At 45.5% G+C, this 24,011-nt stretch overlaps 1 protein-coding gene across 1 annotated transcript in view; it reads left to right on the plus strand.

The window, feature by feature from the left end:
- PRCP (prolylcarboxypeptidase) overlaps positions 1 to 18,622 on the plus strand; it is a 34,892-nt gene extending 16,270 nt beyond the window's left edge. The window contains exons 2-9 of the mRNA XM_075417133.1: positions 2,538 to 2,678; positions 4,051 to 4,152; positions 4,447 to 4,628; positions 6,172 to 6,329; positions 7,412 to 7,584; positions 9,623 to 9,787; positions 12,160 to 12,347; positions 16,562 to 18,622. Coding sequence (XP_075273248.1) covers positions 2,538 to 2,678; positions 4,051 to 4,152; positions 4,447 to 4,628; positions 6,172 to 6,329; positions 7,412 to 7,584; positions 9,623 to 9,787; positions 12,160 to 12,347; positions 16,562 to 16,766 — 1,314 coding nt within the window. The 3' untranslated portion in view covers positions 16,767 to 18,622. The remainder of the gene's footprint in view (positions 1 to 2,537; positions 2,679 to 4,050; positions 4,153 to 4,446; positions 4,629 to 6,171; positions 6,330 to 7,411; positions 7,585 to 9,622; positions 9,788 to 12,159; positions 12,348 to 16,561) is intronic.
- The last annotated feature ends 5,389 nt before the right edge of the window (positions 18,623 to 24,011 follow it).

The following is a 24,011-nucleotide window of genomic DNA, read 5'->3' on the forward strand; positions in this document are numbered from 1 at the left end:
CATAGTAAATCATATCTCTAAAAAGAAAATTAGCCATCATTTGGAAATATATTAATATCTGAATATTATTATCCTAATTTTCCAGTTCCTGTGGAACGGGAACAGTAATATGGGCTTTAAAATCTGTTCTGCCCAATACCCTATCAGGTAACCTCAGCCTGGTGCCAAAAGGATGCTTATCCGTTAAACTAGTCTCTTTTTTTTTTTTCTCCACCCTCCACTGTATGTTTCTTCTGTGTAGCCTATGAAGTTGTTTGCACTGAGAAGATTTTTGGTACCTATCTTTGTAGTTCAGGGAAGCTGAATACTTTTTGTGGTGTAGTCTTGTAGCTGGCGCTGTGGCTTCAGGCAGGAAGGATGCAGGATCAAGTTTTAAAGCTAAATGTTTAATTTTAGATGATTCCATAAAAGGCAGGCAGGACACATGAGCCTGTTTTTTCCTATTTCTGTTTGGCACCTTAACGAGAAAAAGTTAAATAGAAAAAGATACTTGTCCCCTTTACAAACAGACCTGGAACAAAAGATGTAGTAGTTGTACTTTCTGATAAAGTTGTGAGTTTTAATAAACTATACGGTGACTTTGATTAGATGTGCACTATCTAGTCCTTCTCTTTAATTTTCCCAAGGTCTAATGACCAAAGATTTTTTCAGTTGCTGACCTTGTTCTGCCTCTCTACATCTAATCACTCTTGATTATGCTTGATGTAGAAAGTGAGATTAAAATTGAGAACTGCAAACAAAAACAGAGCAGGTGAGTTGTCAGAGTGAAATATGCGCCCAGCATACGTTGCCAGCACTTGAATTCAGTGAAAGAGCCCTTAGGTATGTGCATGATAGCTTCACCACGTACTTGTGACTAAGTAGTAAATGGTCCTACTGAGTAAAACTGTAGAACATCCAGAAATTAATTTTATTTAGGTCTGGAAACAGTCCCTGAAGTTTTTCAGGGCAAAGAGCTTGTTTCTTGTCTATCAAGACCATGCACAAACCTTCTGCTGTTCTGCTAGCAGCGTGGTGCAACACAGCTGTCCTCTCACTTCAGTCCAGGAGAGATGGTCTGGAAAAGACACTTTGCAGCAGACTGTATATATTAAATAAGTTCCTGAACTCTCTTTGACACAAAGCAGATATAATTACATGGCGTGGAGTAGCTGGATCCTGCAGGTTGAGGGTTTGGCTTTGCTGAGCTGCCCGGAGGAGTCTGCCTAGCAGCTGGGTCACTCTGTTAGCAGGGAGTGCTTGGATTTGTGTGTGATTTGCTGCTTTTTAACACGTATTTGCAGGTGTTCTCAAAGCAGGAGATGTGGAGGGTTGGTTCCTGGAGCATCTGAGGTTTGGCAGAGCTGTCAGTGGAGAGGCGGAGGGGTGAGCAGAGGTGTTCAAGCCAGCAGATGTCAGGCTGTTACTGCCAGCGAGGAGCAGTGTGAAAGGGAAGCATGATGCTTTGTGCTGACAAAGTCAAAACTGGCAAACTACAGGTCATCTTCAGCTGATGAGCAAGAGTAGTGATGATTTGTGAGTATGTGGTAATTAAGCAGCATAGCTCATCTGGAGTAGTTTTGTGTTTTGGTTTGGTTTTTTCATCTTTTATAGTAAAAGCCTGTGTGGGTATTCCAGAATAAGATTGTGCCCACGCAGGGAGCTACCTTGTAAAAGCGATTGATAAACTTTCTAGTGTGGATGAATACTTGGGAAAGAGTCAGGAGGGGTAGTGCATATAAAGCAGTGTGAATGAAAGCTGAAAAATTGACCTTAGGAACTGAAGTTAAGTTTCTAATGAGGGAATAAAGCTAACACTGTGGGGTTTGGGTTAAGAGGTATGTGTAGGCTTGCAATATTTATAGGGCAGTGGAAAAAATTGGGGAGGATACGTGAGTTAGTGAAAATTGCAAGGAGAAAAGGAGAAGCACTCCATAAAACTGTCTGAAAAATCTGTCAATAGCACAAGAAGTACAGAGAATTAGTATTTTCTAAGAATTAAAACAACTCCTACTTTCTAACAAGAATCTGTATAAATTTCAATCTTATGCCAAAAGGAGGGGAGAAGGAAGAGGTGGGGTTTTTGTTGTGGGTGTGTGGGGGTTTTTTTAAATTTTTTTAAAGAAATTATAAGACTAGTAAGGAATTTTCAAAGACTCAAAATGTTTCAGGACAATGATTCTTTTTACTTGTTGATACAGTTTTATTACCACGGATACTTTGCTATCCTTCAGCAGATTTGTCTGATTTTGTAAATATATTTAGAATATCTCACGTTAGGTATGATACTATAAAGAGGACATGGATGTTTTTTATAGCTGAAAACAACATTTCTCCTTCAGTGTATACACCTATAATCTTGTCTGGTTCTATCATAAAGCAGAAGAATTTTGATGTATTAGGAATCTAAAAATATGAATTAATTCAATGTCATTTTTTTATCTTAGTAAAACTTTCTTGCTTTTCTTTTTCAACTGCAAAGTGACTGTCAGCACTTGCGCTGGACTCCATGATCAATTTTAGGTTTCTGAACATGTTGTTATTCCTTGGTCTTACAGATTGATCACTTTGGATTTGATGAAGATCTCACCTTCCAGCAGCGGTATCTAGTAGCAGATCAGCACTGGAAGAAAGACAATGGACCAATATTATTTTATACAGGCAATGAAGGAGACATCACATGGTTCTGCAACAATACGGTTTGTAGAAAATAGGTTCTTGAATTACAGTCCTGCTTTCCAGTAGTGGCCTACTGAAAAATAAGAAAGAACAGGGACACAGTGTCAGAATATCATTTAAGCAGAAGTGTGTAATGGTTGTTATAATTGTTATAGGAGGAAGAGGAAGCTGGAAAAAAGTACAGAAAAAGTTTTAGGGGGTTCAGGGTCCCATTTGAAGCACATAAAAATCAAAGGGACACACCTGTATTAACTTCCTGGAGTAGTGAAGAAAACTCTGGAAGATGCCTCAAGCTAAGAATTCAAAGTTTTGGACCAAGTTACAGCTATCCCAGTGCTTTAGATTCCCGAACTACAATGGGAGGTTTTGATGTTTGGGGTTTTTTTTCCCTCCATAAGAAAAGTGTGAAGTGAAGGGGCCTGGAAATCAAAGATAGATGATGCTTGTTCTCTGGCAAGCCTTGTGGAAGTTTTTACTTCCCTGACTGATACAAATGCCGAGTGGCACGTGCGGGCATTTTTCAGCTGCTTCCATACAAAGTCCGGTAACACAACAGGAGGTGACATGTGCTGGGCTCAAAGCAACCAAGGACTGCTTACACACTTTGTGCTGTCAGCAGGTGATATCTGTCTGCCCGTTCCCTTACAGAATCACAGAATGTTTGGGGTTGGAAGGGACCTCTGTGGGTCATCTAGTCCAACCCTCCTGCTGAAGCAGGGTCACCTACAGTAGGCCGTAGAGGACCTTGTCCAGGCGAGTCTTGAATATCTCCAGAGAAGGAGACTCCACAACCTCCCTGGGCAGCCTGTTCCAGTGCTCCGTCACCCTCAGAGGGAAGAAGTTCTTCCTCATGTTCAGGTGGAACTTCCCGTGCTTCAGTTTGTGCCCATTGCCCCTTGTCCTGTTGCTGGGCACCACTGAAAAGATCTAGCTGCTGTCAACAAGCTGTAGTTATTTACTAGTTGCAAATAAGTGTATTGCAATGCTCTAGACTATTGTTAATAAACCAAGCAAATTTCATGTTTTCTGTAATGTATTCCTAACTCAAATGCATGCTTTTCCTCTGTGGTGTTTTTCATTTCCTATGGATTAAGCTTGTGCGATAGGAGTTCTGGCAGGATTGCCTGTATGTACTCAAAACAATACTGCTTAGTATTTTGGAGCACTAAAATATAAACACTTTCTTTGTGTCCCTGTCTCTGGGTAGATATCTGTTTTGTGTGCTTTCTTACTTCAGTGATAGTTAAAACCAAATTGCACTCTGTCTCTGGAGTTGTGTTTTGATAGTGATATAATTCTAATCAAAGAATGAGTTGAATACACTAGACTGAAAGTAGAGACTTTGAGAATAATTTATTCAACTTATTTAAATGTCTGTTTTCCTCCAACCAGGGTTTTATGTGGGATGTGGCTGAAGAACTTAATGCAATGTTAGTATTTGCTGAACATAGATATTATGGAGAATCTTTGCCCTTTGGGAATGAGTCTTTCAGCGTAAGTCTTGTCTTTTGTCTTCCTTAAATGCGTTCTGTGTAACGTAATTCTGCCTATTGTAACTGTTGCCAGTGCAATGACTGTTAGCCAGAGTATGATTTAGATGTGCTAGAAGCACACAACTGTCCTATTTTTGTAACTATGAATTCCAGGATTAAAAAAAAATAATTATATTTTCTAGTACTTCAAGGGTCACCTGCAAAGAATGTCATTTGTTATCAGGCACAGATTTAGAACTCAACAGCTGCTGGAAATCACTCCTGTGCTGTATATAACCTGTGTTCTTTGTCTCAGGATTCCAAGCATCTGAATTATCTGACATCAGAACAAGCTCTGGCAGACTTCGCAGTACTGATTGAGTACTTAAAGACAACTATTGCAGGAGCCCGTTACAGTCCTGTCATAGCTATAGGAGGATCTTATGGAGGAATGCTTGCAGCCTGGTTTAGGATGAAGTATCCCCATGTGGTAGTTGGGTGAGTGTACTCATCCTGCTCAAACACAGAGCAGGCATTTGTTACTTCTGTACTATAAATATAACAGCACGCGGAGAAGTACCATAATTCAAGGTCGCTTGAAATTTTCAGTATTGGGAGGAGGAATTAAGTTACCTTGAATTTGGGAAGAGGCGCTGTTTTCCTAATAAAGCAACTGTAGGTCAGCAGGTGCTGGATGGGGTATATTTTCAGATCTATCTGTTACTTTTGTAAAAGCAACTATTATGAACACTGACTTTGCACCTAACTTAGGGACTCCAAACTTTCTGGTGACTTGAGGCAGGTCTTTAATTCTTCAGTACCTTAGTTTCCTTCTGGGAAACAAGATTAGTAAATAGAATCAGAGAACAGTTTGGGTTGGAAGGGACCTTTAAAAGTCGTCTAGTCTAACCCCTCTGCAATAAGCAGGGACATCTTCAGCCACATCAGGATACTCAAAGCCCCATCCAATGTGGCCTTGAACACTGTCAGGGAGGGGGCATCCACCAATTCTATGAGCAACCTGTGCCGGGGCCTCACCACCCTCACAGTAAAGAATTTCTTCCTTATATCTAATCTAAATCTCCCCTCTTTCAGTTTAAAGCTGTCACCCCTTGTCCTATCCCTATAGGCCCTTGTAAAAAGAGTCCCTCTCCAGCTTTCCTGTAGGCCCCCTTCAAGTACTGAAAGGCCACAGTAAGGTCTCCCTGCAGCCTTCTCTTCTCCAGGCTGAACAGCCCCAGCTCTCCCAGTCTTTCCTCACAGCAGAGGGGTTCCAGCCCTCGGATCATTGCTGTGGCCTCCTCTGGCCCCGCTCCAACAGCTGCAGGTCTGTCCTCTGCTGAGGGCTCCAGAGCTGGACGCAGAACTCCAGGTGGGGGTCTCACCAGGGCGGAGCAGAGGGGCAGAATCCCCTCCCTCATCCTGCTGGCCACGCTGCTGGGGATGCAGCCCAGGACACGATTGGCATTCTGGGCTGTGAGCACAGATTGGTGGCTCATGTCCAGCTTTTTGTCCACCAGTACCCCCAAGTCCTCCTTGGCAGGGCTGCTCTCCATCCCTTCATCCCCCAGCCTGTATTAATACTGGTGGTTCACATGGGCCCACTTCTCCAGCTTGTCCATGTCCCTCTGGATGGCATCCTGTCCCTCAGGTGCATCAACCACACTTGCTGAAGTAGATTTTTGTGGGCAGGGGTTGTCTTCAGCTGAGTTGGCACAATGCCTAGTGAGAAAGTCCTAGCTGCTAGATGAGAATGAAAAATAATAAAGTAAGCAAGTCTAAATTTATACTTTATGTATTTACTGATATCTTTATACTACAGTCCAAGACCTACAACCTTCAGCAGTGTTTGCATGCAGACCTATGGAGTAGTTTTTCAATGTTGTGGTTAGTTTGCCTATGGCTCAGTGTCCAAGCTGAATTATAAAGGCTACTTAGATAGTGGCTGTGGGGAGGGTATTGACCAGAGGACAGAAGTTCACTTTGTAGGGGTTCAGGATGTGTATGTTCTTCAAAACAATCTTTTTATGTCCCTTTGCAGAGCTCTGGCAGCCTCTGCCCCAATCTGGCAGTTTGGTGATTTGGTTCCGTGTGGTGCTTATTTCAGCATAGTGACTAATGATTTCAAAAAGAGTGGGACAGGCTGCTCAGAAAGCATCCGGAATTCCTGGAACGCCATTAACCACCTTTCCTCAACAGGTGAGACCTCACTAATACTTTTTCAGAACCTCAAGGCTTGTATTGCTTTCTGACAAGTAGAGCCAGACAGTTGTTACTCTAAAAAAAGTAGTTTAAATATCAACAGAGGTGATCAGGTATAGAAAATCACTGCAATCCTTATGGATTCAGTGCTAGGGGCTCAGCTGATCTTGATCTTAAGGGTCTTTTACAATGTAAATGATTCTATGATTCTGTAGCTACCTGAAAGGAGGTTGTAATGAGGTGGGTATTGGTCTTTTTCCCAGGTAACAAGTGATAGGATGAGAGGAAATGGCTTCAAGTTGTGCCAGGGGAGACTTAGATTGGATATTAGGGAAAGCTTATTCATTGAAAGGATTGTCAAACATTGGAACAGGCTGCCCAAGGAAGTCACCATCCCTGGAGGTGTTTAGAAGACATGTAGACGTGGTGCTTAGGGATGTGGTTTAGTGGTGGGATTTGACAGTGTTGATTTGACAGTTGATGGCTCGACTCAATGATCTTAAGGGTCTTTTCCAACCTAAACAATTCTATGCTTCCTTATTGGATGAGCTCACTGTACAGCAGAGGAATTCAATTTAAAAAAAAAATAATCTTGTTGCTTGAATTCAGTGTCCCAAAGAGGTATGTCCTGGTATGATGACTTAGCTAATTAAAATCAGGGAAGCTGAATTGGATGAGTTCTAGACCAGATAAAATAATGAAAGAAAAGGTCAGGAGAGTCCCAAGAGAAGTATCTATTAAGAGGCCTTGCACTGTGAGCTAGCTGGTTTGAAGTTTTCGTTTCATTGGAAGAAGGGCGCCCTGATGTTACTTCCTATCAAAGAAATGCCAAATGTCTTGTAAATCTGTCTCTCTTTTTTTTTAGATAATGTTGTCTTAGCTGTGACATACCCATACACTGAAGTATGGATATTGTATTTCCCTTCACTTCGAGGTGCTGACTAAAATTTGATCTGCTATGCTTGTATGCAGGTGGAATAACTTCACCAGATTATTTACACAAAGTGAAATATTTTTTAGCGGCAGCACAACTGACATGTGTTACAGTACGTTAAATGTTATTTTATTTTTTATTAAAGATGCAGGTTTACAGTGGCTTTCCAGCACATTTCACTTGTGCAGCCCATTAAAAAATCTCCAGGATGCTGCTATATTGAAAAGCTGGCTGAGTGAAACATGGGTAAACTTGGCTATGGTGAACTATCCCTATAAAGCTGACTTCTTACAGCCTCTGCCAGCTTGGCCTGTACAGGTAATTGAGAACCAGTGTCTTGCAGAATTGAGCATTTGGTTTAACTAATTCTCTCCTTCTCTCCCAGTCTGCACCTTTTCTTTTACTTCTGGCTCTGTAGAACCAACAAGGCTGGAAAAATAAAGGAGAAGCAGGGCAATGTCTTCTTGTGCATGAACTGGTTTGTTGACTGTCTGTGAATTGTAGGGCTAAGAGGCTGCATCAAGAGCCCAGAAGAAGAAAAGTGTCAGGGTGACTGAAAAATCTCAGCTGTCCTGCAGAGTTGTTCCTGAGGAACAGAAATGCTACGCAAAAAGCACGTACAATTAGAGCTTCTGATGCCAGGTTTAGGTGTCAGAGCTTGCAATGAAAAAGAAAGCTTTGAGCCTATGACCTTTTTGGTGTGAGAGGAAATGCGGATCGCCACAAATGTATTCCTTGAGGGTCATTTCTCAAAGCAGAACCACTTTTCACTCTTCCAAACCTTCACTTGTGCAGTTCTGTCTATCTCCAGTGCTTTCTCCAAGATTTCTATTTTCCTGGAGTGTTTTTGGTCTTTTAAGACCCTGGCTGTATTTCTCTGCATGGCTTTGGGTTGCTGTGTATGGCAGGTAAGGTGGACAACGTATTAGTGTATTTGGCTATTAAACAGTAGTTTAAAAAAAAAAAATTCCCATGTGTGGAGCTGTCTGATGGAGGAGGGGAAGGACATTTATCTGTCCTATGTGGCTGTCTGCAAAGGGCAGTATGAACACCTTGAAAATTATTTCTGCTTTATTATCAATCTGACACAACCGAAGAAACGTGCTCACATTCACCACTGTCCATGCTGTCTGTTTGAGGTATAAACCCAAAACAGAACAGGTTGCAGTTCGTCTGGACAATGCTGATGTATGAAATCTGAGTTATTTAATCTGTTCAGATACTTTTTATGAAACAGAAGCTCTAGTCTGACTATGAGGCTTAGAAAGGGGTGAAAAATGTGTTTGAGTAGCTGGATCTATATGTATGTTGCTTAATCTGTTCTGTGTTGTGGGTTGCCAGTAATTTATCAGAAATATTAATCTCTTGTCCCTACCATGCAATCTGAGCTTCAGATACAGGGCTGTCTGCAGCCCTCTGTTCTGATACTTGTCTGCAGTGTATATTGCATGAATTAGTGAGCTTTCCAAGCCTCTGACTGCGGAGTTAAGAACTCATGGCTGAGCCAGCCAAGCCATAAAACCTGCTTGGAATGGCAACATGTGGAAGCTGTGCTCTGACCTTGTCTGTAGGGAGCAAGGGAGGGATCAGTTTCCTAGCTTCCAAATGAAAATGAGGGGGAAAGATTATACCAGGGAGGGAAGGGTAGTAAGTTCACTGCTTGGAAGATGCACAGTTGGCCATGTGAGTTGGCCCTGTGTGCCTCTGCGCCTGTCCTTGAACAGTGTTGGAGCTGCAGTGCATCCTTTGCTCCCTGCAGAGAGTAATTTTGTATTCTTGCCATGGTCTGGGAGCTCAGTCACAGCTTTTACCCTTCACTGTTTTGTGTTATTCCCAGCTCTGTGGGAGCAGGGGTAAGGAAAATGCTTTGCAGAAGAGTATTGCAAAGAGAATTTTGCAGTGCTGCTATGTAAAAGGACTTAAAAATATTAGAACATTCTTTACATGAATGTTTCCATTTGTACTACAGCAAACAGCAGGGAACCCCAATCTATACCTGAAGGTTTTGTTATATATTTGCATGTGTTATCTTTCATTAGAGGAGCTAAATACTCTTTATTATCTGTTTTAAAGAACAGGAAATGGATTTAAAAGCTTGGTGAATGAAATATTAAGGCTCCACTGTTTTTAAAGTTTTAATCAAGAAATGTAAAGTTTCAGGTTCCTCGGAGTAGCATGCACTGCTTGAATGGAATACTGCTTTTCGTGACAATGCTCGGGTATAGCATTGCATAGAAAGACACTTTCTGGAAGTGGTCTGACTGTACTTTGAGAAGAAATTGATATCCCATGAGGTATCATCTATTAATCTTTATTTCTTGCAGATTTAGACTACCCCCTTCTCTCTTCATTGCAGGAAGTCTGCAAGTTCTTGAAGGATCCCAGTCTCTCTGACAAATTGTTGCTGCAGAGTGTTTTCCAGGCAGTAAATTTGTACTACAATTACTCAGGAGAAGCCTCATGCTTAGACACCTCTGAGACTGCAACGAAGAATCTGGGCCAGTTGGGTTGGTACTACCAGGTACGAGTTCTGTCCTTTCTAAATTGTAACTCTGGGCTTGAGCTGATGAGAATTGTGAAGTCATTTAACTGTCAATATATTGCACCTGATGGAACTGGTGTACTGATGACAAATGTAAGCATGAAGCAAGTATGATTGCAGTGGGGAGGGCAAGGCACAAAAGAGAAGCAGCTTTCTGAGGAGATTTAGGTTGTGTCTTCATTATCTAGCTAATTGTTGAGTTTCAGCTCTTCATAGCGACTGAAAATGATGTACAGCAGCAGCATCTTGGTCTTCTAATCGCCCCATCACAGCTGTCCACCTCAATTGTGCAAGCAAATGTATCAGGGTATGTTGGTATTAATTTCTTTAAACTAAAGCTGTTTGTCCTGTAGCTCACCAAGACCAACCTTGCTCATCAAGCAGGTAACAAAGCCAGAGATATGTATGGTAAAGGGGTCCAGGACATTCTGCTCTCCCCATCGCATTTACTAAGCACATGCAACACTGCTGTATACAGTCTCTCTCCCAAGGAGCAGGGCAGCTGCTTCCAGCAGCAAGGAGTTATGGACTGGTGTTCAGGTTGTGACCGTCTGCTCTTGGCTGCTGTCTCCTATGTATTTGTTCTGAACAGCCCCAGGAGATGTGCAGGCTTTATAAGTTGTCCTCTGAGAAAGCAGGGGAAACACCATATGGGTAACAAAGAATATGGCAGCTGGGCCCATCAAAACACCACATCCGCTCTGCAGTTTGTTCCCTGCCTGCTTCTGCAGGTGTGTGGGAAAGGGGGCAAGTAGAAACACACTGTGGGTTAGATTAATTGCCATGATGGGGATGATGTTGCTTTCAGGATATAACTTGGTTTTCTTTTTTAGCTAGTATCACTAAGATGCCAGAGAACAGTTTGTATGAAAGATAAAACTTTTGCTTGGTATCTGTCTTCTGGCCCATCTACAAGAAGGGCTGTAAGGAGGATCTGGGGAACTAGAGGTCTGTCAGTCTGACCTCGGTGCTGAGGAGGGTTATGGAGCAGATCATCTTGAGTGCCATCACAGCATGTACAGGGCAACCAGGGGATCAAGCTTAGTGATGCCCTGCTTAGTGGACGAGGGAAAGGCTGTGGATGATGTTTAGCTGGACTTCAGCAAAGACTTTGACACTGTTTCCGACAGTATTCTGGAGAAACTGGCTGCTCATGGCTTGGACGAGTGTACACTTTGCTGGGTAAAACGCAAGCTGAATGGCCGAGCACAGAGAGTGGTGGTGAATGGAGTTAAATCCAGCTGGCGGCCGGTCACAAATGGTGTCCCCCAGGGCTCAGTTTTGGATCCGGTCTTGTGTAACATCTTTAACAGTGATCTGGATGAGGGGATTGAGTGCTGCCTCACTAAGTTTGCAGATGACAGCAGGCTGGGTGGGAGTGTCGATCTGCTTGAGGGTAGGCAGGCTCTGCAGAGGGATCTGGGCAGGCTGGATCGATGGGCCAAAGCCAGCTGTATGAGGTTCAACATGGCCAAATGCCAGGTCATGCCCTTGGGTCTCAACAGCCCCATGCAACGCTACAGGCTTGGAGAGGAGTGGCTGGAAAGCTGCATGGAGGAAAGGCACCTCAGGGTGTTGGTCAACAGCCAGCTGAACATGAGCCAGCAGTGTACCCAGGTGGCCAAGCAGGCCAATGGCACCCTGGCTTGTATCAGGAATAGTGTGGCCAGCAGGAGTAGGGAGGGGATCGTGCCCCTGTACTGAGCACTGGTGAGGCCGCACCTGGAGTCCTGTGTTCAGTTTTGGGCCCCTCACTACAAGAAGGACACTGAGGTGCTGGAGTGTGTCCAGAGAAGGGCAACGAGGCTGGTGAGGGGTCTGGAGAACAAGTCTTATGAGGAGCGACTGAGGGAGCTGGGGCTGTTTAGTCTGGAGAAGAGGAGGCTGAGGGAGAACCTTATTGCTCTCTACAACTACCTGAAAGGAGGTTGTAGTGAGGCAGGTGTTGGTCTCTCCTCCCAAATAACAAGTGATAGGATGAGAAGCAATGGCCTCAAGTTGCATCAGAGGAGGTTTAGATTGGACGTTAGGAAAAACTTTGTCACGGAAAGGGTTATCAAGCATTGGAACAGGCTGCCCAGGGAAGTGGTGGAGTCACCATCCCTGGAGGTGTTAAAAAACTGTGTATGTGTGGTGCTTAGGGATGTGGTTTAGTGGTGGACTTGACGGTGTTAGGTTAATGGTTGGACTCAATGATCTTAAGGGTCTTTTCCATCCTAAACGATTCTATGATAGTTTGACAGTAATTACTGATCAATTGCTGTTTGAGCTTTTTTTTATTCAACTACTTCACCAACAGCTGTTGGACAGTCTCCTGGGAATACATCTTGTTGCCCTGCTCTTTCTTTCAGGCTTGCACTGAGATGGTGATGCCCATGTGCACGGATGGTGTCAATGACATGTTCGAGCCTCAGAAATGGGACTTTGATGCGCTTTCAGAAGAGTGTTATGGGCTGTGGGGAGTGAGGCCTCGCCCCTCTTGGATTCTCTCTATGTATGGAGGGAAAAACATCAGCTCACACAGCAACATTGTCTTCAGGTGAGCCTTGTTTCAGCTGGAGTGCAGTCTTCTACCAGTTCAGGTTGTCAGTGCAGAGAGCCTGCCCTGAGTAGCGAGAGGATTGGTCTCCAGTGCTCCAGCTGAATAAATGATGGGTGTGCTTTGTGTTGCTCTTGGCTTCTTCGGCCACTGCAGACTGACCATTTTACTCCCAACTGTTCTGTCACTGCCTATGTGCTTCTAAAAGAAGAATCTGGATTGGGATTCTGCCAAACATAATTTTCTTCCTGTGTGGATTCCTTCTTATCTCGTGGCCAAAGTCCATGTTTCCCATGCTGGTAAGTCCAGCTAGCTTTTGTGAAGCCAAAGCACTGTCTCTTCCACATAAAAGGAAAGTCTAAACAAGCTCTAGCTGTGACACAGGATCTTGGTCACTAAAACTGTTGCTGTGGGCAATAGCCTCAGGGAGGGGCTGTCGTGATCTGGCATTTTTCCCTTTGATAGAGAAATGAGGGAAGTAACTTGGGGAGCTTTCCTATCACTGCCAATTGCCCTTTCCTTTTAGTGGTAATTAGACGAGTTTCAACGAACTTGTGTAAGATCCAATTACAAAGAGATGTTTCCGTTCTAGTAGGGCATACTGGTAATACAACAGAAGTTTGTCTGTAACACCTTTGCATGTGGACAAAGAATGAAAGACATGTTTTGGTCTAGTGTAAAAACTAGTGCATGTTGCTTGCTCTCTGCTCAGCCCTCACTTTCCTTATTTTTAAGGTTAAACTCTGCTTTCTTTAAAGGGAGGTTCATGTAGCTGTAATTCTGTTGTGAGGTGATGTAAATTTTGAACAGCTAAGTACTGGCTGTTCATTAGGTTGTTACGTGTCAGGGAGGTGTTTAATAAACAGATTGAAGGCTGTGCCCTCAGGAATCCTGCCTTGCTGTACTGATTGCCCACCGTGGGCATCTCCTGCATATACTCCTCTGCGCTCTGGTTCAAATTGTGCAAGACCTTTTTTAAAAAAACAACAAACCACCAGTTCTTTAAACAAAAATCAGAATTAGTCTGTTGGACTTGGTAAATAGGTGTGTATTTTAAAAGTAAGAAGTCCTCACTTGAATTGGGGATTATTCTCTGGTTTTCAGCTGTTAGCATTGGTCTGTTTAGCCCCAAAGGCCTGTTGCTTTCCTCGTTTGCCTCTTACTGTTTCTGTCCCAGCAGGATATCTGTTCTAGAGTGAGAAATTCCATGCTCTTTTGGAAAACTTTAATAAAAACTTTTAATAAAAAAAAAAAAAAATACTGGTTTAACTTAATTTCTACAGAGTGGTGCTTATTTCCAAGACTTCACAGCTCTGTACAGTGGAAATCCACTTTGTAAGTGATAGACAAGCAAACAAATCTAAGTGTTTCAGAATTTATGCCAGCTGAAGGAGCTTGAAATGAGAAACGCTTGAAAGCCACCAAATGAATGAAGGAGTAGTGCTGTACACACAAAGCTTTGGATCTCAAGCTGGGTTGTTTCTCTTCAAACAAATACATTGTCAACACTGTACATTCTATAGAAGAGCCCTTTATCCTTGAACACTGCAGAGTGCTCTACAAAAAATATCCCTGTGTTTACCAGGGGATGCGGCTCCCTGTGGGGTAAAAACCACTGTTTCAAGTGTCAGGCAACTTGCACAACAGTTCAGCGCAGGAAGGAAAGGATCCTCCCTCTCAACAGAACCGCTGTAGGGTGGATTTATCCAGCCGTGGAGGGATTTGGCCAGGATGCCTGAACTGGTGTTTAAACTCTCTGCAGACTGACACTGTGCTGTATGTATTGGGTGGTATTGATGCAGGAGTCGCCATTGCCACCCTGGTACCTGCTTGGAGGTGTGCAATTAGTGTGCGAGTGCTTACTTAGGCTGTGGGCAGGTATTACATGCTTGTGCTGGGCACCACATCTTTATTAAAACACTAGCTTAAGGAAACTGGGATTTTCAGAACCCTTTGCCAGCTCACTTCCAGCAGTTTCCAGTCCTGGTACTGTTTCTTGGAACATGCTCTGTACTTGGTGTGGAGGTGCTGCACAGTGGTGGAAACAGCATTTTAATACTCTTCATGCATGTGGTGGCAGAGAGCTTGTAGCAGTTGGTAGTGTCTCATCGTCAACATACTGTGGTAGACAAAATCAGCCCAGGTTCTATCAGACGGTATGGCATTTTGTGTGCACAGTCTGAAAATTCAATTGTTTCAGTCTGGATGGATCACACCTGGGTTGTATGCTTTGAAGTTAGGGCACCCACCAGTCCCGTTCTGCACTAGCAGGGGAGAGGCACAAAGTGAAGGCTCTGTTCTGAGAGATACTGGAGCTATGCGCAGAAGCGGGGACTGTTAGCATAAAAGAAGGGAATGAGGAAAAGAGGAGAAGGCAGAATAATGCCTGGCTGAAGAGAAGCAGCAAGAGAAAAAAGTTAAGAAGAGGAAACTTGGCAGTTGTGGAGAGTTGGCATTGTAAAGGCTGCACAGCCAGTGCTGCTGAGATTTGTGTAAAACCTCTCCTTGTTCTGGGCAGGGCTGGAGGGCTGCAGAGGCTCTGAAGAGATGGTAGGGAAGGGAGCTGCTTGGGAAAGGGAACATTGGGAAACTTCCGTCCTGTAAGACGGGCAGCGGAGCACTTGTATACGTGCTTAGTTTTAACACATAAATAATCCATTCCAGTTGGTACCTAACTATCTTATTCTGTTAAACTGGTTAGACTTATGACTATTTTGTGGTGAGCCCTCCATGCCCCCCTCCTCTCAGCAAGTATCGCTTCCCAAACTGCGTCAGTGCCGCTGGTGCGTCATTTGGCAGGAGCTACGGACGACGTAGCCAGGAGCTCCAAGAGAAGCCAGAGACAGCGTTGTTTTCTTGTGGCATGCTTCGTTTCCACGTGACTGGGACCAAAAGATCCTGGACTTGGATCATCTTGGGTCTCTCAGCAACTCATCCCCCTGTTGCCAAGGTGCTGTGCTGATTCAGGCGACCTTTTAAATCCAGTGCTTTTTGCTTACTGGGCAGCTCTGTATGGTTTTTGTTTTGCCAACACAAAATATTTCTCTTCTCCTAAGTCATATTTAGAATCGTTCTGAAAGAACTATAGAGATCCAAGATACCTGTTTTTTTCAATAGAGAAATGAAGTATTATTTCAGATCCCATCAGGTTTTTACTCTTAATTATTTCTACAAAACTTTTTGACTCATTATTTCTTTCTGCTATTTTCTGGTACTGTGATACTTTTCTAGCTACGTATCTCTTAATGTCTAAGGATGTTTTAATTTCTTAGACCCTCCTAGAAATTTACACTGACATGCAGTAGCCCATCTCTAATATTTCCTTTTGTGGACAGGTCCAGTGTTTTAAGTGAGGAGCAGATCTCGATCTGCGTAGTTCCATAAGTATATGGATGTGGATTTCTCTGTGCAGAAACATGAACCACATGTGGGAAGAACATTCTGGTAGTGGAAAATAAGATGTAGGGATTACTGGGTCAAGTCTGAAGTTAGGACTGAGACATGAGAAACTCTCGCCCCATTGGCTTGATCCATGGACCAGGCGTTATTTGGAGCCAGATCTTCCGTGCAAGGAATGCTTTCATTGATTTGACATGAGGGAGAAGGGGGAGTAAATTGCGTTAAGTTCTCCTGTCACGGAGGAAGCAATTTTAGACAATTTCTTGAGTGATAAAAGCTTTACTTTAATATGGTTCGTGTTACAAATAAGAGGACTAATGAAATGTCCAAGTATTTCTTTGCAAAACCAGGCTGGCACACAGCTTAGACAGCAAAAGGTGGAATGTCCTGAAAATTCAGCTCTGAAGGGTCCAGTTGGTTATTGGTTCATGGCAGACTGAAGAAGGAAAGTGAAGTGCTTTGATTTGGGAATTTGGACATCTCAGGACCGGGGAACCTGAACCTTTATGACAATGACAACAGGCAGCAGATCTGTCTCCAGAGGCTGTGGCACTGTTAAAGGTTATTGTCTGAATTAGCAGATAATTAACGACAGAAGCATAGCTTTGCTCACTGCCAGTAGCTCCATAGCTCTGTCCAGAAGGCTCCCCTCAGCAGAGGGGTGGGCACAAGACCTGGAGAAAGGGCTGAGGTCTGTTTCTGTGGGTACATATGCAAAACTAGTTACAAGTCAGTGTGGATGCATCGATGTGAGCGGCAGCCCCACTGCCGCCTGCTGTGCAGGGGTACCCTAACGAAGTGTTCTCTCCTTACAGCAACGGTGGCCTGGACCCGTGGTCTGCAGGTGGAGTGACCGAGAACATCACTGATTCTCTCGTGGCGATCTTGATCCCGGATGGAGCCCATCACCTGGACCTACGCAGCCGCAACCCTGGGGACCCCAAATCTGTGCAGCAAGCTCGAGCCTTGGAAATCCGCTACATGAAGCAGTGGATTGAGAAGGCCGGGCAGAGCCACTGAAGTTGTACTGTGACAACTGCGGCCATTATACCTCCGCTGGCTTTGCTGGGAGCAGGGCCAGGCCTTACGCATGGTCACCCGAACATTTCACTCCTGCTTCCTCACCTGCGTTGCAGTGCTAACCATTGCTTGTGCTGTGAGAGAAGCAGGCAGCAGATGGATGGAGAGTGTTACCAGATACTAAAATAAGTCAAAGTGCATGGATTGAGCTGCCTGCTCTGGCTTGCTTTCTTCTGCTCTGCTCAAATGCTGCACTTTATGGTAAAGAGTTCCTGTTCTTGGCTTGATGCCTTCCTCTCTGTGCCAGGTGACTGTCCTGACTGCTGGTACATCCAGGGCAGTGCTGTTCGTGATGAAACTCCCGCTGCCTTCCATGGGACTGACTTTTGGGCATCCTCAGCTGGTGTAAACTTCCATGGCAGGGGCATGGAGGTGAACTTGGGGGAACAGGAATCACATCGTACGTGATGTTGGATGGAGAGGTAGGGAAGGCATGGGGACACTGGCTGTCCTGTTTGTAAAGAAACTAAACAGCCCTTACCCTTTGGAATCAATGCTGGCAAAGTAGTAAATATTTTTATTTCTTAGTTTTCTGGCAGCTTAGTAATCAAAGCTGCCTTAGGTGGCTCTTCCCTTCTGCGCTGTACTGACTGGTCGGGGCTGGGCCCAGGCTCACTCTGCTGATAACTGGCTGAGCGCGCGCAATCTGCATCAGGGTTTTATTTCTTCCTTTGCTGTTTGTCCTAATCCTGAAATACCTGCCACTGTGACAATAGTTGCCAAAGAAAGCTCTGGGTATATTTTGTGTGTGTGTATATGTGTGTATCCCCCCACAAACACTTTGCTTTTTCGAGTCAGGAAGCTTTTGAAGCTGTTCTCTGGAAGAGCAAATGTGACACTTGTGCTGGCGAGATCTTATGAAGTGACAAATAATTAGGGCTGTGCCTTGTGTGGGTTCCTCCCTCCCCCCCGTTCTGTGTATTGTTCAAATTCTGCATGATCTGTTTGCTGATGGCTCTTCAATAAAAGCCTTTTTAAAAAAATTGTTTGCGGGACAAACTATTCAGAACACAGAATGCAGCTATCCTCTTGGATCAGCCTAAAGCTGATGCTGGGCTCAACAAGCCAGGTGCACTGGGCTTTCTGTCAGGCTTCCAGCACAGACAAACTGCCCTGTTTCATGAGACGGCATATTTGACATTAATAAATGGCCAGGGCAGTCCCCTCGTTTTCCAGCTTTGGCTTCATTCACACTGAAGCCCTTCAGAAAGGATCCTTTGCCGTTTAAAGGACAACTCCATTTCAGAAAGGCTCGGGCAAGGCTGCTTCTCCCCAGACTCTTAAAACTGCAATTCTCTTGAAAAGTTTTCTCAGCTTTGTCGACGTGCCTGATAGTTGTGTATTTTCTGAAGGCACTGGTTGGCCTTTTCTGTTTCCAGTCTCCTCCCATCTTCCGGGAACAAAGCAAACCCAACACTGAAATTTTATCTTTTAAACCACTCCTCTGCATCTTCCTTCCAATAGACTTCCTGGCCTTCCCTCGCCTTGTGTGAAACATGGCATTTGTGTATAGAGTCTGCAATCTGAACCTCTCATGCTCTTGGGCAAGATAATTACTTAAGAGACTGCAGAGAACAAGACCAGAGAACTACGGCGGGATGAAAAGGAAGAGCTTCGTAGAATTTGCCTGAAATCTGTTGACTGAAACCTGTTGGCAGTCCCTTTTCCAATAGTTCCAATTTTTGGCACTCTCCTGTAAATACGCTCTAGTGTCTTGCTCGTGGTACTTTATAATGGCATGGTGGCCTTGAATTTTTCTGAAACGAATAAAAACGATTGTTTTCTAATAAAGTGAATTACAGTGAAGTTTTTAGAAATGCCATTGTATTTTCTTATGTATTAATTGATGTGCAGTAGTATCCTGGTTTTACTCCAAGGCAAGAGATGGAATCAGCAAGAGTAAATGTCAGTTTGGGGTTCACCACTGGCTGGTAACTGCCAGCGAGAGCCTGGTCCAGCTGCTCCCGCTGATGGCTCAGGGGGCTGCTCCGAGTGCAAACGCTGGGAAAAACCCTGCTACGTGGTGTGGAGCCAGACGGCGGGATAGTCACGCAACGGGCTGCGAGTGGTCCCAGTCAACAGCCCCTCTATGTAGCAATATCAAATGATCAGCTTGGGTCTCCTCCTCTCTCTCCCCTGCCAGCGAAGTCACTGTCGCAGGAAGCAGCTGCTGCTTTGTTGTCCAGAAAACATTTTGTAGTTTCAGTCAGAATAAGTGATCTAAACTGTTGTTCCTCTTTTGTTCCTCCCCCCAGTAAGCAGAAAAAAAATTGGCTGTAATGAAACTTTAAAAAAACAACCCTGCTTTTTTGAATTTTGAGAAATTGCATTTAAAAACAAACTGTTCAGTGTTTTGTGGCTTGAGGTTTGTTGGGGCTTTTTTGTTTGTTTGTTTTTGTATTAAATTTTACTGTTCTATTCAGGTTGTGTCTGCGAGACTCGGATTCCAGTGCCCTTTGGATCAGGTTCTTCCTACTTGGACCAGCTTATGAATTGGGTGACTGGCTCTCTGTTGATTTTAATTGTGCTTCCTTTTTACTGCTTTTTCCCTCAAGTTCAGTAGTTGAAACTTCAGATCTTACCTTAAGCATGTAGACTTCATCTTAAAATCCCTGTACACGTGTCTGCACCCTACCTGGGGACTGTCTGTGGTGTCTGGCTCCCTCACATCGATGTTGGCTCTCCAGCTTGTTTCGTGCTGGTGGGAACAAAGAGGCCATGGGAAATGGCTGGTTTCTCTTCCCGGGTATGTGATGATGGGCCAGACTTCTTCTGAGGCCTACGCATGTCCTTGGCACGTGTTGGGAATGACCGGAATTTAAAAATGTACATTTCCTGCTCACTGGGGAAAAAGCAGAAGGAAAAAGAATGAATGATTTGGTCAAAGCATGAATCTTACTGGTGAAACTGGAGTGTGTATCAATAAGAATGCAGTGAAATAATGAAACGTGAGTTTCCAGAACCGGATTTTGTTTTGCAAGGACATGGATTTTTATACGTTGGCAGATTTGGAGTTCTGCAAATAACGTTGTCTGGTTTGTGCTTGACTCCGGTGGAGCGGGAGGAGAGCTGGTCAGGGCAACCCTCAAGCTGCGCACACACACGCAGCCGTCGCGGCGTCGGGTGCTGAGGAGTCTGCTGTCACTTGGCAGTTTCTTGTGGCAGAGGTTTCGCTGCCCGGGGAGGAGCAGCTGTATGAACTGGTGGTTCTCCACGGGTGACCATGCTGAATGCAGTCGAGCTAGCTATAGTGGGGGAAAAAACAAGCAAGACTTGACGCTGTCTCCCATAACACGTGCTGCTGGCTCACGGTTAACCTGTTGTCTGCCTGCACTCCCAGGTCCTTCTCCTCAGAGCTGCTCTCCAGCAGGTCCGCCCCAGCCTGTACTGGTGCATGGGGTTGTTCCTCCCCAGGTGCAGGACCCTGCACTTGCCCTTGTTGAACTTCATCAGGTTCCTCTCTGCCCAACTCTGCAGCCTGTCCAGGGGTTACTACTGTAGCCTCGAGATTCTTTATAATTCAGCCTCTCTGTGTGGTTTTAAACCAAAGCCTCAGTCTTAAACAAATAACTTTACATATCCAGCTTCTTTAAGAGTGTCCATGTTAAAAACCTAAAATGGTCTGTTTTAGCAGAAAATGTGTGTTACCGTGTGTTACCTGAGCAGCGAAGGAATGGCAGAAGAAGATCTGAACTGAGGCTGACATGTGGGATACATTCATGGTTCTTAAGTGCTTTTCAAAGTTACCCTTCCGATTTTTAAAAATAAAAAAGCCCTTACTTTATCATTTTAAAGACGCTGGACATCTGATTGCAGCTTCCGCTGACATCAGCAGACTTGTGCTCCTGCCTTATCTTGGCTCCCCGATGTCACAGCGCTGCCTCCAGGAGCAGAGACGTGAGCACTGAAGCCCCAGGTCAGCCTTTCATCCCCCGCCCAGCTCATTTTCACTGGCAAATCTAAAAGTGTTTGATCCACGTCCTTTAGGGCAGTTTCCTTCTCTTTGTCCTTCCCGTAACACAAGCCCAATAAAGAAATCGCTTTATAGCATTAGTCCTATTGCGAACAGCTAATTGTGTTGCTACTCTGAGCCTCGCCGGCGTGGGGACCTGCTCCGTGCCCTCGGCAGCCCCGCGCTGGAGGCCCCCCGGTCCCGGGGCACGGTGTGGAGACGGCAAATGCCCGCAGCCTTTGAGAAGAGCGAGAGCGTGCTCCTCCCATATTTGTGCTCTCCAAGGCAGCAATAAACTACGCCAGCCGTTGCTTGTCTTGCAGTCGGGTTTTGGGTGCCAGATGCAAACATCTGGGTGCCCGCTGGCTGTTGGGGTGCTTTGGGTCTAACGTGTGGGCATCTCCATACCGGAAAATGTATTTTCCGTTGCCCTCAGTGCTGTATCCGAGTGTTTCCTTGGTGGGGAGCGAGGGCTCCTTTGCGGGGGGGGGGGGAGGGGGGTGGCTGCTGCCCAGCGCTCGGGGGCTTTCCCCTCCGCGGTGATCTCCGAATTCTTTCAGTTCCATCCCCCAGATGAGAAAGTAGGAGCAGCAAAACACTGAGACCGGGAATAGCAAATCCCTTCCGTTTGTCTTGTTGTTTTCTAATGTATGCGACCTCTCTGGGTGGTTTAAGCGGTTTAGGTACTTTCTATAAAAGGGATCTTTTAATGACAAAACTAATGTGATTATCTTACCGAGTGTGAGAGGCGTATTCAAGGTTTAAAGAAAATCTGTTAGAATAGCTGAATGTATCTGCTTAATCCTTTCTCTAATGTGGGTGGACAATGCTCTGGGAAGCAATTGGTCTTTCTTTCTTAGAGTAAATGCCTGCTCTCCAGAGGTAGGAACTTGTTTGCAGCTTTTTATACCCCTATGCTTCACCTTCTAGAGAACACAAAGGCGCAGGAGAGAGGCAGAGAGCTTTGAGAGGCCAAGTTTTTCCTCAAATAGCCGGGGGTGTAACCAATACGGGGCCAATTCCGGCGGGCGGCCGAGCACCCTCCGCTCCCTTTGACAGCGACCTGAATAGAGGGTCCCTCCTTTCGCCCTCCTGCAACACCGCGTCCCCCACGACGTGAAATAGAGAAACGCTCTTTTCTGAGCGTGCAGGGAAGCGGCTCCGTGATTCTACGATGACAGAACCCTGCCTGGTTTTGTGTGTCGAGCAGCCCTTCCTCCACGGACCCATGGCGTTGGGGAGATCTCCAAAGGTCCTGTCGTCCGTATCAACCCTTGGGAAAGGTCTGGATCTGCTGACAAGTTATTGCCTTCAGGGTGAAGCCTGAGCAGGGGTGAACGTGGTTGTGCTCGGGCAGGGAGGGCAGCACCGAGGGGTGATGCTGCAGGATACAGCCACAGCTGGACCTCGGCTGGTACCAGCCTGGCGTTGCTCAGCTCTTCCGCTGTTCGTAGGTCTGTGCTTGTGAATCTTTGATTTCTCCGTGTCCGTCTGGATACACAGATCTTAGAAACATGAGAAAATCCTATTGTCCGCAACAGTTAGCAAGATAGGTAGACCCCTCCACCTTGCTGAAGTCTTTATCGAAACAAGTGTTGGCTCTGGGACTCTGTAGCACGTGGGTTTGGTGTTACAGCAGGGGCAAACAGGTGGTGTTTTGTAATTTGTTATCCAAACATCCTCAAAACAGCACATAAGGAGGAAAAGGATATAGAATCATAGAATCATAGGTTGGAAAGGACCTCTAAGATCATAAAGTCCAACCATCCGCCCAACACCACCATGCCTGCTAAACCATGTCCTGAAGTGCCACATCTACACATTTTTTGAACACCTCTGGGGAAGGTGACTCAACCACCTCCCTGGGCAGCCTGTTCCAATGCCTGACCACTCTTTCAGTAAAGACATTTTTCCCAATATCCAGTCTAAACCTCTCCTGGGGCAACTTGAGGCCATTGCCTCTCATCCTGTCGCTAGCTACTTGGGAGAAGAGACCAACACCTGCCTCACTACACCCTGCTTTCTGGTAGTTGTAGAGAGCGATAAGGTCCCCCCTCAGCCTCCTCTTCTCCAGGCTAAACAGCTCCAGCTCCCTCAGCCGCTCCTCATAAGACTTGTTCTCCAGACCCCTCACCAGCCTCGTGGCCCTTCTCTGGACACGCTCCAGCAAGAGTGTGCATGCATTGAGCTGCTGCCTTTCCCAGTTTGAGTGAAACGCGCCATCTCCTCTCACCACCCAGCAGAGTAACACAGGGAAAAGAGGTACCTCAGTGTCACTGGATCCTTTTCACGGAGACAGGCACTGAGCTCTAGCCCTGCACACTCGTCTGGCTACCCCGGCTGTGGAGTTGGGGTTGGGTTTGCTGTTGTGGAGAGAGACAGCATTCAAGGACTCAGTGCACAACCTAGAAATCAGTCCCAGATTGTATCAGACTGAATTTTCTGAAGCGGGGGAAAGCAATTTGTACAGATGAGGCCTTGGAACCTCCCTAGCAGGCTGCTGACAATCAGTAATTGTGAGACGATTTAGGTTGAAGGGACCTCAGGAGATCTCTGGTTCAGCCTCCTACTCACAGCAGGGTCAGTGACAGGGTCAGACCAGGATGCTCAGCAACATATCCAGTTGGGTGCTGAGAACCTCCAAGGACGGAGCCTGCACAGCCTCTCTGCGCATTGTGCTTGACTGTACGTGTGGTGGAAAAGTTTCACATCTAATCTGAACCTCGTGTTTATGTGTGTAGTCTTTTATCCTCCCACCATGCACCATCATGGAGAGTCCTGCTCTGCCTTCTTGATGACACCCATAGGCACTGGGAGGTGCTGTTAAGTGCCCCCAGAGCTGTTCCTTTTCCAGGCTGAACAAGCCCAGCTCCCCCATCCTCTCCTCACATGTTAAGTGCTACAGCCTCAACCACCCCAGTGGTCCTCCCCTAAACTTGCTCCAGATCGATGTCTTCCACTGGCAGGCCCCAAACTGGGTGCAGCATTTGATTTGTGGTCACCAAGCACCAACTAGAGGGGGGTGATCCCTTCCCTGGATCTGTTGGCTCTGCTCCTGCTCATATGGCACAGAAGGCTGTTGGTCTCTCTGCTGCCAGGACACACAGCTGGCTCATGCCCAGCTTGATGTCCACCAGGACCTCCAGGGCCTTTCCCGCAGAGCTGCTCCCCAGGCGATCCGTGCCCAGACTGCACCGCTGCAGTCGGTCCTTCCTTTCCAAAGGGTCAGGACT

Source organism: Opisthocomus hoazin, chromosome 1, assembly GCF_030867145.1.
Source record: "Opisthocomus hoazin isolate bOpiHoa1 chromosome 1, bOpiHoa1.hap1, whole genome shotgun sequence".
In the NCBI taxonomy this organism is placed as follows: Eukaryota; Metazoa; Chordata; class Aves; order Opisthocomiformes; family Opisthocomidae; genus Opisthocomus; species Opisthocomus hoazin.